At 46.1% G+C, this 15,384-nt stretch overlaps 1 protein-coding gene across 1 annotated transcript in view; it reads left to right on the top strand.

The window, feature by feature from the left end:
* Positions 1 to 843: 843 nt before the first annotated feature.
* SEMA6B (semaphorin 6B) overlaps positions 844 to 15,384 on the top strand; it is an 88,121-nt gene continuing 73,580 nt past the window's right edge. Inside the window, exons 1-3 of the mRNA XM_015827702.2 lie at positions 844 to 880; positions 1,451 to 1,585; positions 3,840 to 3,966. Coding sequence (XP_015683188.2) covers positions 844 to 880; positions 1,451 to 1,585; positions 3,840 to 3,966 — 299 coding nt within the window. The remainder of the gene's footprint in view (positions 881 to 1,450; positions 1,586 to 3,839; positions 3,967 to 15,384) is intronic.

Here is a 15,384-nt window from a genome sequence, read left to right as displayed (position 1 = left end):
TCCTGCAACTGATAGTCATTCCATACGTTGTGAAAAAAAAAGCACCTTTGGGATTACTTCTCACTTATGCGTAAATAAAAAGATATTAATCCACTTTTCTAGCTCGAGCTGAGAACCTCACCAAGATTTACGGCTAACAAGGCGGAACACCTAGAAAGCAGCAATATCAGAATTGACCCCCTGTTCCTCGCTTCCATCGAACCAAGTTAGCTTAAAAACTTTCCCAGAGGAACTCAAAGGGAAATCGGGAGGCACCCGCAGTGAAAGGCCGGGGAAACTAGAAATCAGATGATAAATGGTTCCGACACACGGGGGTCATCGTAGAGGAGATCTGTCTTTGCTATTGGCATCTTCATTTCCACAGCGAACCTGCTAAGGGCAAGAAGAAGCGGGAAAGCAGGAGAGACACGTGTGGTGGATTTTGGAAATAAACCCACAAGAGAACGGCAAGCGTAGGCGTCCGGTGTGGCCTGGGGTTCAAGCTCTTTGGATCCTACCTTGTTTCCCCCCAAAATAAGACCTAATCGGAAAAAAAATGCCCTAATGCGTCTTTTGGAGCAAAAATTAATATAAGACTCGGTCTTATTTGGGGAGGGGGGAAATACGGGTAGTTCCCTTGATGCTTTGTTTTGGTTTTTCCCGAAGCTATATGGTGGGTCACGGTATGGGTTATACACTGAGTTTTTTTGGGCTAACAGCAGTGGTGGGATTCAGCCGGTTTGCACCGGTTCAGTAGAACCGGTAGCTAACGTTTGTTGAGTTTGGAGAACCGGGTGAACCCATGCTGCTTCTAGAAGTTCGTTCTAGGCCTCAGAGGCCTGGAGGAGGTCTCCCAGGCCTAGAATGGCCGACCGGAAGTGCATGGGTGTCACTTCCGGAAGTGCGTGGGTGTCACTTCCGGAAGTCCGTTCTAGGCCTCGGAGGCCTGGAGGAGGCCTCCCAGGCCTAGAACAGCCCACAGGAAGTGCGTGGATGTCACTTCTGGAAGTCCGTTCTAGGCCTCGGAGGCCTGGAGGAGGTCTCCCTGGCCTACAACGGCCGACAGGAAGTGAGTGGATGTCATTTCCGGAAGTCTGTTCTAAGCCTCGGAGGCCTGGAGGAGGCCTCCCAGGCCTAGAACAGCCCATAGAGGAAGTGCATGGATGTCACTTCCAGAAGTCCGTTCTAGCCCTCGGAGGCCTGGAAGAGGCCTCCCAGGCCTAGAACAGTCCACAGGAAGTGCGTGGATGTCACTTCCATAAGTCCGTTCTAGGCCTCGGAGGCCTGGAGGAGGCCTCCCAGGCCTAGAACAGCCCACAGGAAGTGCATGGATGTCACTTCCGGAAGTCCATTCTAGGCCTCAGAGGCCCAGGCCTGCATCCACGCAGAGAACCGAATGTTAAGATATTTGAGTCCCACCACTGGCTAACAGCTTAATATTCTTCGGTTGTCTTCCCTTGAAATTTTCCAGGGGTGCGAAGGGCACGCCGCACGGAAGCCATGAGCCCCGCCTGCCTGCCTCTCATTTTCCTATTGCTGCTGGAGAGGACGTCTCGCGCCCACTTCCCCGAAGAATCTGGGCCCATCAGCGTCGCTCTGGAGGACTGTAAGTGCCCGGCTGGAGAGTTTTTCCAAACCGTTTTCCAACTGGGGGGGTTACCTTGTTGAACGACAGGTAGTCCTCAACTTACGACCATAACATGGATCCAGAATTAAGGTCGCTATGCAATCCAGTTGCTAAGTGAGTCCTCCCAGGACCGGACCTGATTTTACGACCACTTATACCATAGTTAAGTGAATTGTGTGGTCGTTAAGTGAGTTGTGTGGTCGTTAAGTGAATCGTGTGGTCTTCAAGTGAATCGTGTGGCCTTTAAGTGAAGTGTGGTCGTTAAGGGAATCAAAGGGTCGTCAAGTGAATTGTATGGTCGTTAAATGAATCCTGTGGCTGTTAAGTGAATCGTGTGGTCATTAAGTGGATCATGTGGTCTTTAAGTTGATCGTGTGGTTGTTAAGTGAATCGTGCAGTCAAGTAAATTGTACAGTCACTAAGTGAATCGTGCGGTTGTTGAGGGAATCGTGTGATTATTAAATGAATCACATGGTCATTAAGTAAATCTTGTAGTCGTTAAGTGAATCGTGATCAAGATGTGGCAGTCATCCTAAATACCGGTATAAGCTGGTTGTCAGACACCTAGATTGCGATCACGTGGTGGTTTATCTTACACTATCTACAACAGTGATGGCGAACCTTTTAGAGACCGAGTGCCCAAACTGCAACCCAAAACCCACTTATGTATCGTCAGGTGCCGGGTGGGTGTGGCCCATTGAATGGGTGTGGCCCATTGGGTGGGCGTGGCTGCGGTGATAACAGCAGAGTGGGTGGGACTAAAAAGTTCAATCAATCAATTCCAACTTTGCGAGATCTTTTTTTTCCCCGCGAGTTGAAATTGGTTGATTGATTGAATCTTTTTTTTTGCTTTTGCACACGGCAGTGGAGGCCTAAAGCAAAAAGGTTTTATAAAACCCAGCTGAAAGCCTAGGACTGGGGTGACGGCATGCGTGCCCACAGAGAGGGTTCTGCGCGCCACCTGTGGCACGCGTGCCATAGGTTCGCCACTACTGATCTACAATATCATACACCAGTAACAATATAAATACACCTGCTAATACAGTAGGATCCAACAAGCCACAGATACAGCAGGAAACGGAAGAGAGAAAACACATCAGCCGAGCCTTCCCTTTATACAATGGCTCTTAAAGAGACTCAGACCCTGCTGAGTCATTCCCATCATTATATTTTACATCTTACATTACATAAGCTGGTTAGCTGTTAAATCAAGGCCTTGACACATTAACAGAATCTTGCAAGTCTGAAAGTACATCTGACCCCATAGATAGATAGATAGACAGATAGAAATAAATGATTGATAGATAGACAGACAGATAGACAGACAGACAGACAGACAGACAGACACAGAGAGAGAGAGCAATAGCCCTCTCTAAACCAGTGTTTCTCAACCTTGACAATTTTAAGGCATGTGGACTTCAACTCCCAGAATTCCACAGCCAGCAATGCTGGCTGTGGAATTCTGGGAGTTGAAGTCCACATGCCTTAAAATTGTCAAGGTTGAGAAACACTGCTCTAAATAATTTACAGAGTCAGCCTCTTGCCCCCTAACAATCTGGAAGGATGGAAGGCTGAGTCAACCTTGAGCCGGTCAGAATCGAACTGCTGGCAGTGAACAGTGAATTAGCCTGCAATGCTGCATTCTAACCACTGCACCACCAGGGCTCTTTGCAAAACTTCTTTGAAGTAGGATTTGAATCCACCTCAGCAGTCCCGACCTGATCCTACATCCATCAAAAACAAACGAGGCATTTTCATCCCCCCACTCTCCCGCCCCTTGGACTTTCCTCATCCTGAGGTTGGATAACTAGACCAGGATAACTAGACAGGTCGTCCTTGACTTACAATAGTCTGTTTAGTGACCGTTCGAAGTTACGACGGCGTCGAAAAAAAGTGACCTGTGACGGGTTTTCAGAGTGACCTGTGATGGGTTTTCGGTCCCGTGATCAAAATTCAGACGCTTGGCAACTGGCTCGTATTTATGACGGTCACGGCGTCCCTGGAGGGGGTCACACGATCCCCTTTTGCGACCTTCTGACAAACAGGGGAAAGCAAATTCACTTAACAACCACATTACTCACTTAACAACTGCAGTGATTCCCTCATAAAACGGGGAAGGGATTCATTGAACAACAGTCTCGCTTAGCGACGGAAATGTTGGGCTCCGTTGGAGCTGTAAACTGAGGACGACTTGTAACTTCCCACCCGTCTCTCTCTCCTTGATTTCCCACAGATGTCAAGCAATATGCCGTGTTTGTGGGCAACGGACTCGGACGATTCGCCAGCCAGGAGGCCGGGACCGAGCGCCTCCACATCCAACGGATGCTGACCATCAACCGGACCCTGTTCATCGGGGAGAGGTAACTTGACGCTGCCATTTGCGTGACTTTTCTGCGGCCTCGGACATTCGACAGTGCGCAACGATCGCCCAGTTTTGGAATTTTTTTTTTCCTGGCGATCGATCAGCTGGTATAATGTAAGATAGACTGCCTCTGACAGTGGAGGTTCTATTTCGGTTAGCAATGGGTTGCTGCGTGATACGGGGAGCCAAGCGGGTGAATTATTTGAGCAGGCCTGGGGGAGGTCAGGAAGTTTGCAGTACGAGAGTAGATCAAATGGAATGGAAAATTGTCAGTAGGACTACAAAAATCCCCCGGAGTCAAAACTCATTTTATAAGAGTGTTTCTCAGTCTGGCTCACTTTAAGGGGCCTGGACTTCAACTCCCAGAATTCCCAAATTGCCTGGGGAATTCTGGGAGTTGAAGTCCACACAGTAATATTTATTTGTTATTTATATGTAGGGGTATGGGTCTATACCAGGGATGGGCAACCTTGGCTCTTTTATGACTGGTGGACTTCAACTCCCAGAATTCCTGAGCCAGCATGGCTCAGCATGGTAACCTCTCCCTTTCCCCTCAGCATGGCTGGCTCAGGAATTCTGGGAGTTGAAGTCCACGAGTCATAAAAGAGCCAAGGTTGCCTACCCCTGGTCTATGCATATGTTGTATATAGTATGTTTAGGTATGTGTCATGTATGTGTTTCACTTTGAGAGCGAGCAACTAGATTTCATTTTTGATGTGTGCCGTTGTGCCCACAGTAAAAAAAAATGACAATAGTTATCTTATCTTATCTTATCTTATCTTATACCTTCCCTTGCCTTATCTTACCTTCTCTTATTTTATCTTATTTTATCTTATCTTATACCTTCCCTTACCTTATCTTACCTTCTCTTATTTTATCTTATTTTATCTTATCTTATCTTATCTTATCTTACCTTACCTTACCTTATACCTTATCTTACTTTATCTTATCTTATATCTTATCTTATATACCACATTAATATCTTATCTTATATCTTATCTTATCTTATATCTTATCTTAATTCTTATCTTACTTTATCTTACCTTACCTTATATCTTATCTTACTTTATCTTATCTTCTTATCTTATCTTATCTTATCTTATATCTTATCTTATCTTATTTTATCTTATCTTATCTTATCTTATCTTAATATATTATTGTTTTATATAATAATGTGCGTGTATTATATAATATATATTAAATAATAATATAATACACACACATATAGATATATAATATTGTATCATGTAAACATATTGTTTGTTTGTTGTATGGAGTTACTAAACACCTGATCAACACCTCACAGAATATAATCAGTTTAGAAGACCCCAGATTGTAAGAGTTACTTAGAAACTCGGATCCCGTCCTTTTACAAACTAGAATTAAGCCATTATTGGTGAAAAAGGAGGCCTATTTTAATTCAGAGATTCTACCATTCAACCCTTCTTTGCCGCGCTCGATGCGTATTGCTCAGGAATGTTCTCTTCACATGCTCAGAGGCTAGTGGGTTTGGGAGCAGGCTGAGGCAGACAGCTTAGGGGGATCCTACTCCAGATTCAAATGAAGCCATGGAGTGGGGTTCACATCCCAGGTTTGCAAATCTGGATTCTTCAAGTTTGCAAATGAAAGACGCTGAAGGGCAGGGGGAAAAAAGCACTCTGTCCATGCACCAGTTCCCTCTCGGCAGCTTCCAAGGAGGCTTTGCTTTTATAATGATAAGCTTTAAATCCTGGTTAAAGGAGGCCCTGTCTGGAGCTGGCACTACGGGGCGAGAAAAAAGAAAAACTTCCATAATACGAGGTGATCGCAAAGCAGCCTGATTCCCAAATAAGCAGGCCGAAGGATGGAGCCGGCGGCCTGCTGCGTTGCCATGGCAACCTACAGACCACGGGAAGCGGGTGAAAAGGCAAACCCAGGAAAGCGAGACAAATTAGCAATGGTGGGTCAGGCGGCAGCAGGAGGAAGAAGTGAGAGCTTTTCAGAGGTTACAGGAAAGAGATGGCGCCAAGGAGATCGGCATTATGGGAAAAGCTGGCTCTTTTCCCATCATGCCCCTCTCAGATTTGCCCACGCCCCTTCCTGGATTGAGGCCTAGCGACTTGTGGTGTCTCCCGACAGGGTTCCCGGGTCCCGTCCCCCACCCTTCATTGCTCTGACAACTCAACAGAATTGCAGGTCTCTCATGCAACTGCATGAGGACTAGCACCTTGGCTGTGCCAAACAGGTGTTGAACAATGTTGGTACGGTCCTTCCAAGGCTTCCATCAGGGGTGGTGTGACAGGCTGCTTTTCCTACTACCCATCGTGCCCAGCAAAGCAGGGGATTATGGGGTTTAGTGGGGGGGGGTTAAAAAGGCAGGTGAAAGCAACAGTGGAGGGGGCACATGGATTAATCTTTGCACCCACAATAAAGTCACAGGGGGGGCAGTGGGAGAGATTAAGTCAGTTTGGTCTAGTGATTAAGGTGGTGAGTTCTAGTCTCCCACTAGGCATAAAAGCCAGCTAGGTGACTTAGGGCCAATCACCAGGAGACAGTGAGTTCTAGTCCCGCCTTAGGCATGAAAGCCAGCTGGTTGACTTTCAGCCAACCACTAGGAGACGGTGAATTCTAGTCCCGCCATAAGCATGAAAGCCGTCTGTGAGATTTTAGGCCAATCACCAGGAGACTGTGAGTTCTAGTCCTGCCTTAGGCATGAAAGCCAGCTGGTTGACTTTCAGCCAACCGCTAGGAGACGGTGAGTTCTAGTCCCGCCTTAAGCGTGAAAGCCATCTGTGAGATTTTAGGCTAATCACCAGGAGACAGTGAGTTCTAGTCCCGCCTTAGGCATGAAAGCCAGCTGGTTGCCTTTCAGCCAATCACTAGGAAATGGTGAGTTCTAGTCCCGCCTTAAGCGTGAAAGCCATCTGTGAGATTTTGGGCTAATCACCAGGAGACAGTGAGTTCTAGTCCCGCCTTAGGCATGAAAGGCAGCTGGTTGACTTTCACCCAACCACTAGGAGACGGTGACTTCTAGTCCCGCCTTATGCATGAAAGCCAGCTGGTTGACTTTCAGCCAACCACTAGGAGACGGTGAGTTCTAGTCCCGCCGTAAGCATGAAAGCTGTCTGTGAGATTTTAGGTAAATCACCAGGAGACAGTGAGTTCTAGTCCCGCCTTAGGCATGAAAGCCAGCTGGTTGACTTTCAGCCAACCACTAGGAGACGGTGAGTTCTAGTCCCGCCTTAAGCGTGAAAGCCGTCTGTGAGATTTTAGGCCAATCACCAGGAGACTGTGAGTTCTAATCCTGCCATACCATAGACATGAAAGCCAGCTGGTTGACTTTGGTCCAAACACTGAGTGACTGTGAGTTTTAGTTCTGTCTTAGGCATAGAAGCCAGCTAGGTGACTTAGGGCCAATCACCAGGAGACAGTGAGTTCTAGTCCTGCCTTAGGCATGAAAGCTATCTGCGAGAATTTAGGCCAATCACCAGGAGATTGTGGGTTCTAGTCCTGCCTTAGGCATAAAAACCAGCTGGTTGATTTTAGGCCAATCACCAGGAGACGGTGAGTTCTAGTCCCACTTTAGGCATGAAAGCCAGCTGGTGGACTTTCAGCCAGCCACTAGGAGACTGCGAGTTCTAGTCCTGCCATAGGCACGAAAGCCAGCTGGTTGACTTTGGTCCAAACACTGGGAGACCGTGATTTTTTTTAGGCATAAAAGCCAGCGAGGAGACGGTGAGTTCTAGTCCTACCTTAGGCCGGAAAGCCGGCTAAGCCAATGAATCTTTCTGAGCCCAGCCCACCTCACAGGGCCGTTGTTGTGGAGAAAAGAGAAGGGGAAAGGTGTGTTGAGGTTTTGGGTTGTTCTTTTGGGAGAGGCAAGATCGCTTTATCTTACAACCACACTATCCCGGTCCCACAATCTTTGCAACAATTGCCAATTTTGCAGTGGCTTCACGGCCCTCAGGCCTGAAATCTGGGAATTAATGAATTTAGGTTTTGGGGGTGTCGAGTTAATGGTGCCCCAGAACCTCGGGGAGATTAAGGCTTTGCTCGCTTGCGGTTCTTCGTGTCACGGATGCGATCGATCGGGCGCGAGTGACAGGTTTTTCCATCGTGCGGCGTAGTAGGGAATGAGGACGGTGGTTCTCCTCGGGGGCAAATCCTCGGCTTTTTCCGGCTTAATTAGGCTGACGTATGGCCGTCGGCGATGCAAGAATCCAATCGCGCAGAATCCGAGAAATTGGCTGAGAGGGGACATTTTTTTTCCCAAAGATTCTGTAGTTTGGAAATTAGGTCCCGAAAGTGAACACGTCAGAAAAGAAGATTTAGATCAGCCGTAATTATTATTATTATTATTATTTTAAAAAGCCCTTCTCTTGGAACAATTGCTTATGGTTTCTGTTAGAAAAGAAGTATACTTGCGTCTTTGTTTGTCCTTCCTTTTCTTCTTTCCTTCTTTCCTTCCTTCTTCCCCTTCTTTTTTTCCTTCCTTCCTTCCTTCCTTCCTTCCTTCCTTCCATCCTTCCTGCCTCCCCCTTACCTTTTCTCTCTCCTCCCTTCCTCCTTCTCTTTCCTTCCTTCCCTCCATCCTCGGTTTCTCCTCCTCACTTTTTCCTTCCTGCCTTCCTGCCTGCTTTCCTCCGTCTCTCCCTCCCTTCCTTCATCCGTCTCTCCCCCCTCCTTTCTTTTTTCTTCCTTTCTTCCTTTCTTCCTCCTGCCTGTCTTCCCTCTCTCCCTCCCCTTCTCTCCTTCCCTCTTTCTCTCCTTTCTTCCCTTGTCCCTCCCTCCATCTCTTTTCTCTCTTTCTCCTTCCTTCCCTCCTTCTCCCTCCCTGCTTCCCTCCTTCCCTCCCTTCTTTCTTCCCCTTATCTCCTTCCCTCTTTCCCTTCTTTATTCCCTCCCTCTCCTTTTCTCCTTCCCTCCTTCTCTCCTTTCTTTCCTTGTCCCTCCCTCCATCTCTTTTCTCTCTTTCTCCTTCCTTCATCTCTATCTCCCTCCCTCCTTTCTTTTTCCTTCCTTTCTTCCTTCCTTCCTTCCTTCCTTCCTTCCTTCCTTCTGCCTGCCTTCCCTCCCTCTCTCCCCCTCTCCTTCCCTCCTTTTCTCCTTTCTTCCCTTGTCCCTCCCTCCATCTCTTTTCTCTCTTTCTCCTTCCTTCCTTCATCCCTCCCTCCTTTCTTTTTCCTTCCTTCCTTTCTTCTTCCTGCCTGCCTTCCCTCTCTCCCTCCCCTTCTCTCCTTCCCTCCTTTTCTCCTTTATTCCCTTGTCCCTCCCTGTCTCTTTTCTCTCTCTTTCTCCTTCCTTCCTTCCTTCCTCCCTTCCTTCCTTCTCCCTCCCTCTTTCCCTCCCTCCCTTCTTTCTTCCCCTTGTCTCCTTTCCTCTTTCCCTTCTTTATTCCCTCCCTCCCTTCTCTCCTTCCCTCCTTCTCTCCTTTCTTCCCTTGTCCCTCCCTCCGTCTCTTTTTTCTCTCTTTCTCCTTCCTTCCTTCCTTCTCCCTCCCTCCTTCCTTCCCTCCTTCCCTTCTTTCTTCCCCTTTTCTCCTTCCCTCTTTCCCTTCTTTATTCCCTCCCTCCCTCCCTTACTTTATTTTATTTGATTTATATGGCCACCCATTTCAAGTACACTTAATTTATCTCTTTGTCAAATTTATACAGCCACCCATCTCACCAATGTGACTCTGGGCAGTGTACAATAAAATCAACAATTCAAACCATCTTAAATAACCATTAAAAGCCATTAAACCCAAATTTAAACAAGATCGCAGGAGGAAATAAATGACTCTGAGCAAACTCACATCATTAAAAACAAATACGTACATACACCCACACCCCACACACATACAGTACAAAAAAATAAAGCCTGCAAATACACAGCTGGTGGAGAATCATTAAAAAATACTCTCGACATAGCCAAGGGTAATATTCATCAGATGCACGGTTATGTAAATTTGTAGAGTAGAGTAGAGTAGAGTATATAGAATAGAATAGAATAGAGTAGAGTAGAGTAGAGTAGGGTAGGGTAGGGTAGGGTAGGGTAGAGTAGAGTAGAGTAGAGTAGAGTACAGTAGAATAGAATAGAATAGAATAGAATAGAATAGAATAGAATGGAATAGAAAATAGAAAATAGAAAACAGAAAATAGAAAATAGAAAATAGAAAATGGAATGGAATAGAAAATGGAATAGAATAGAATAGAATAGAAAATAGAAAATGGAATGGAATAGAAAATGGAATGGAATAGAATAGAATAGAATATAGAAAATAGAAAATAGAAAATGGAATGGAATAGAATAGAATAGAATAGAATAGAATAGAATAGAATAGAAAATGGAATGGAATGGAATAGAATAGAATAATAGAATAGAATAGAAAATAGAAAATAGAAAATAATAGAAAATAGAAAATAGAAAATAGAAAATGGAATAGAATAGAATAGAAAATATGGAATGGAATGGAATGGAACAGAATAAGGACAGGACAGGAATAGTAATAGGAAAAGGAATAATGGAACAGAATAGAATAGAAGGTGTGTTTTACACTCTTCTGAGTATAGCATTTTATCTATTTATGTTTTTAATGGGGGTTTTAAATGCAGAGCAACACAACTGAGATTACGGGGTAACAATGTGCTGAGCAGGGGGTTGGACTCGATGACCTCTAAGGTCCCTTCCAACTTTTTTATTATTATTATGATTATGATTATTATTATGATTATTATTATTATTATTATTATTACTATTACTATTATTACTATTATTACTATTATTATTATTATTATTATTATTATTATTATTATTATTATTATTATTATTATTATTATTATTATTATTATTATTATTATAAAAGCGGGCACCTCCACCTCTAGGTCCAGCTGCTCCCTGCAGCCAAACAGCCACATCTTCCCCAGCGTCCCCTCCCTTTACCCCCCCCATGCCACATTGAGGGTAGCCTGAACAACATTGCCACCTTCTAGTGTGTCGATCACAGCCTCACCACAATGCAGCCGCTTGCTCTATCCCCACAGCACTGATGATCAAGAACAGGATGTTTACCGTCCAGGGTGCAAAACAAGAGACGTGCAAATTGGGATGAGGAGAGCTTTGAACCGGGATGGTATAATAAGGTCTCTTGCCTATGGCGGTGGGTTGGACTAGAAGACCTCTGAGGTCCCTTCCAGCTGTATGACTCTGTGTCCTATGGATCAACCTAATGAACGTGTAGATCACCTTGAGAGAAGCAGGGAAGAGAATCCGCCTAGCAACCCATCACATAAGAGAGGAAGGAGCCCCCAGTGACCTACCATATTTCCTACCATATTTCCCCGAAAATAAGACCCAACCGGAAAATAAGCCCCGTTATTTTTTTTCAGGAAGCTCGTAATATAAGCACCACCCCAAAAATAAGGCCCAGTTCAGATCGTCAGCCAGACAGATGCACTTAGTACCGTATTTCCCCGAATATAAGACCTAACTGGAAAATAAGCCCTAATGCGTCTTTTGGAGCAAAAATTAATATAAGACACGGTCTTATTTTCGGGGAAATACGGTCACAGCCAGAGGAAGAAATTTGAAAGGGACCTCAGAGGTTTTCTAGTCCAACCCACTGCTACAGGCAGGAGAGCTTATCCTAGGGGTAGGCAACCTCGGCCCTTTTATGACTCGTGGACTTCAACTCCCAGAATTCCTGAGACAGCCATGCTGAGGGGAAAGGGAGAGGTTTCCAAGCTGAGACATGCTGGCTCAGGAATTCTGGGAGTTGAAGTCCACGAGTCATGAGTGGGCCATAGTTCCCCCATGCTGGCTGAGGAATTCTGGGAGTTGAAGTCCACGAGTCATGAGGGGGCCATAGTTCCCCCATGCTGGCTGAGGAATTCTGGGAGTTGAAGTCCATGAGTCATAAAAGAGCCAAGGTTGCCTACCGCTGATCGATCTATCTATCTATCTATCTATCTATCTATCTATCTATCTATCTATCTATCTATCTATCTATCTATCTATCTATCTATCTATCTATCTATCTATCTATCTATCTATCTATCTATCTATCTATCATCTAGACCATGGGTAGGCAACCTTGGCTCTTTTATGACTGGTGGACTTCAACTCCCAGAATTCCTCAGCCATCCATGCTGAGAGAGTTTCCAAGCTGAGCCATGCTGGCTCAGGAATTCTGGGAGTTGAAGTCCACGAGCCATAAAAGAGCCAAGATTGCCTACCCCTGATCTAGGGCATGGTGGTCATCTCTGTTTCTTGGTCGAGGGAGCCAGAGTCATCCGAAGACATTTTCCATGGTCATGTGGCCAGCTTCCATTACGGCTCAATTTCACAATGCAGAGGCTCAGAACATGAAGCCTGTTGAAAAAAAAGAAACCATCTGGATGGTCTCCGGTGTCTCATTCCGCTGACTCCAAATGAGAGCCCTGGAAACGCAGCTGGCCAACGGCTTCTTCAAGCCACTCAGTCTCGATTTAATGGGGATGGATAAAAGTTTAAAGAAGGGCAGATGTGCCCAAGATGGAGCCCGATCCCCAGAGCGTCCATTCCCCTCAAATTGCAGCGGCAACAGCTGAAAGACAGCGGCCTGGTGCTATAAATTGTCTGGCGAGAGAAAGAGCGGATGGGGATGGCGCACCTAAGCACCCGTTCCCCAAACGGGTGCCCTCCAAATTGGAGGAGGGGATCGCCTTTCCCAGAATTCCATGCGGGGTTGGGGGATGCTGGGGTTTGCAAGGTGGATGTGTGGGGAGCAGCCCATGGAGTCCAGTGTTCTTAAGATGTGTGGACTCCAACATCCAGAATTCCCTGAGAATTCCGGAAGCCCACACAGCTTAAAGTTGCTGAGGTTGAAAAATATGTAATATAGCTAGATAAGATGTGTGGCACGCTAATTAAAGGGAGGGAGGGAGGAGGGAAGAAAGGAGAGAAGGAGGGAAAGAGAGAAGGGGAGGTTAGGAGGGAGGGAGGGAGGGGGAAGAAAGAAAGAGGGAGGGAGGGAGAGGGAAGGCAGGAAGGGAAGGGAAGGAAGGAAGCAAGGAAAAGGGAGAGGAAGGAAGGAAAAGGGAGGGAAGATAGGTAGGTAGGTAGGTAGGAAGGAAGGAAGGAAGGAAGGAAGGAAGGAAGGAAGGAAGGAAGGAAGGAAGGAAGGAAGGAAGGAAGGAAGGAAAAGGGAGGGAAGGTAGGTAGGTGGGTAGGAAAGAAGGAAGGAAGGAAAAAGGGAGGGAAGGAAGAGAGGAAAAAGGGAGGGAGGGGAAGAAAGGATGGAAGGAAAAGGGAGGGAGGGAAGATAGGAAGGAAGGAAAGAAGGAAGGAAAAGGGAGGGAAGGTAGGTAGGTAGGTGGGTAGGAAAGAAGGAAGGAAGGAGGGAAAGAAGGAAAAGAGGGAAGAAAGGAAGGAGGGAAGGAAAAGGGAGGGAGGGAAGATAGGAAGGAAGGAAGGACGGGAAAGGGAGGGACGTTAGTTAGGTGGGTAGGAAAGATGGAAGGAAGGAAGGAAGGAAGGAAGGAAGGAAGGAAGGAAGGAAGGAAGGAAGGAAGGAAGGATGGATGGATAAAGTATGGAGATGAATCCACATGGTGTTGGTGCAGGCTGAACTGAGTTACATTTAGTTGGTTATCTTGTTGATAAAGTCAGCTGGAAAAGAAACATCCCTGCAACAGAATCACATTAGAGACCATCTAGTCCCTGACTTACAACCATTTCTTCAACAATTATCAAAAGTTACTATAGCACTGAATAAGTGGTACAATCAATCCTCGCAATTCCGTCTGTCGTAGCGTCTCTGCAGTCATGTGATCATACGGCCCAGTTCCAAACAGCCACGGCCCGGAGGTTTGGGCCCCCCTGTATTATATCACTCCTAATCCCTCTCTTCCTTAGACTAGAGCAGGGGTAGGCAACCTTGGCTCTTTTATGACTGGTGGACTTCATCTCCCAGAATTCCTGAGTCAGCCATGCTGAGGGGAAAGGGAGAGGTTTCCAAGCTGAGCCAGGCTGGCTGAGGAATTCTGGGAGTTGAAGTCCACGAGTCATAAAAGAGCCAAGGTTGCCTACCCCTGGACTAGAGGCATCCCTAGTTCTCTCAATCCCTCCAGCCCACTAATCATCCTTGTTGCTCTTCTCTGCACCCTTTCCAGGGACTCAACATCTTTTTTATATCATGGTGACCAAAACTGGATGCAGGATTCCAAGCGTGGCCTCACCAGCACTGTATAAAGCGGCATTATCACTTCTTTCGATCTTGATACAAGGGCAATTCGGAAATAAACCTCCGTTTGGTTATCCATGACGGACACTCGCAGATACAGAATTTTTATTATACACATTAGGAAACTACGACATGACGTTACTTTTCGACATAATCATCATTCAAATTGAAGCGCTTGTCGTAACATCTTACAAGGTTTGAAATTCCTTAGTTACTCGTCGCTCGGTGCCAAATTTGGCTATAGGGGGGTGTGTGTGATCAAAAACATCCCAACGGAACTGCTTCAAAAGTTCTTGGGTGTGCATCTAGCGGTGTGCGAACGAGCATTGTCACAAACCAACGCCACACCGGAAGTCCGCAGGCTCTGACGCTTGTTACGGATGGCTTGTCTGAGCTTTCGTAACGTTTCACAGTAGGCATTTGAATGGATGGTCGAAACACGCTCCATGAACTTCACGAGGAGTTACTCCTTTGGCATCTTCACATTTGGCGGGATTTTCTATGGCGCCACTTCCGGTGTGGTGTTGGTTCAGGATAATGCTCGCCCGCACACCGCTAGACGCACCCAAGAACTTTTGAAGCAGTTCCCTTGGGATGTTTTTGATCCCCCCCTCCCCATACCCCAGATTTGGTGCCCAGCGACGATGACTAAGGAATTTGAAACCTTGTAAGACAAAGAGGGAGTCAAGCTATTCTCCAAAGCGCCTGAGGGCAGGACAAGAAGCAATGGATGGAAACTGATCAAGGAGAGAAGCAACCTGGAACTAAGGAGAAACTTCCCGACAATGAGAACAATTCATCAGTGGAACAACCTGCCACCAGAAGTTGTGAATGTTCCAACACTGAGGTTTTTATGAAGAGATTGGACAACCATTTGTCTGAAATGGTATAGGCCAGGGTTTCCTGCCTGAGCAGGGGGTTGGACTAGAAGACCTCCAAGGTCCCTTCCAGGTCTATTCTGTTATGTTCTCCTGAAGGCAGGACAAGAAGCAACGGATGGAAACTAACCAAAGAGAGAAGCCACCTAGAAATAAGGAGGAATTTCCTGACAGTTAGAACAAGTAACCAGTGGAACTACCTGCCTCCAGAAGCTGTGAATGCTCCAACACTGGAAGTTTTTAAGAAGAGACTGACAGCCATTTGCAGGGGGTTGGACTAGATGATCTCCAAGGTCCCTTCCAACTTTATTATTATTATTATTATTATTATTATTATTATTATTATTATTATTATTAT

This window comes from Protobothrops mucrosquamatus, unplaced genomic scaffold, assembly GCF_001527695.2.
Source record: "Protobothrops mucrosquamatus isolate PMUCROS unplaced genomic scaffold, P.Mucros_1.0 scaffold3885, whole genome shotgun sequence".
Taxonomy (NCBI): domain Eukaryota; kingdom Metazoa; phylum Chordata; class Lepidosauria; order Squamata; family Viperidae; genus Protobothrops; species Protobothrops mucrosquamatus.
Note: the sequence above shows the minus strand (reverse complement) of the source record. Positions and strands in the feature narration are given on the sequence as shown.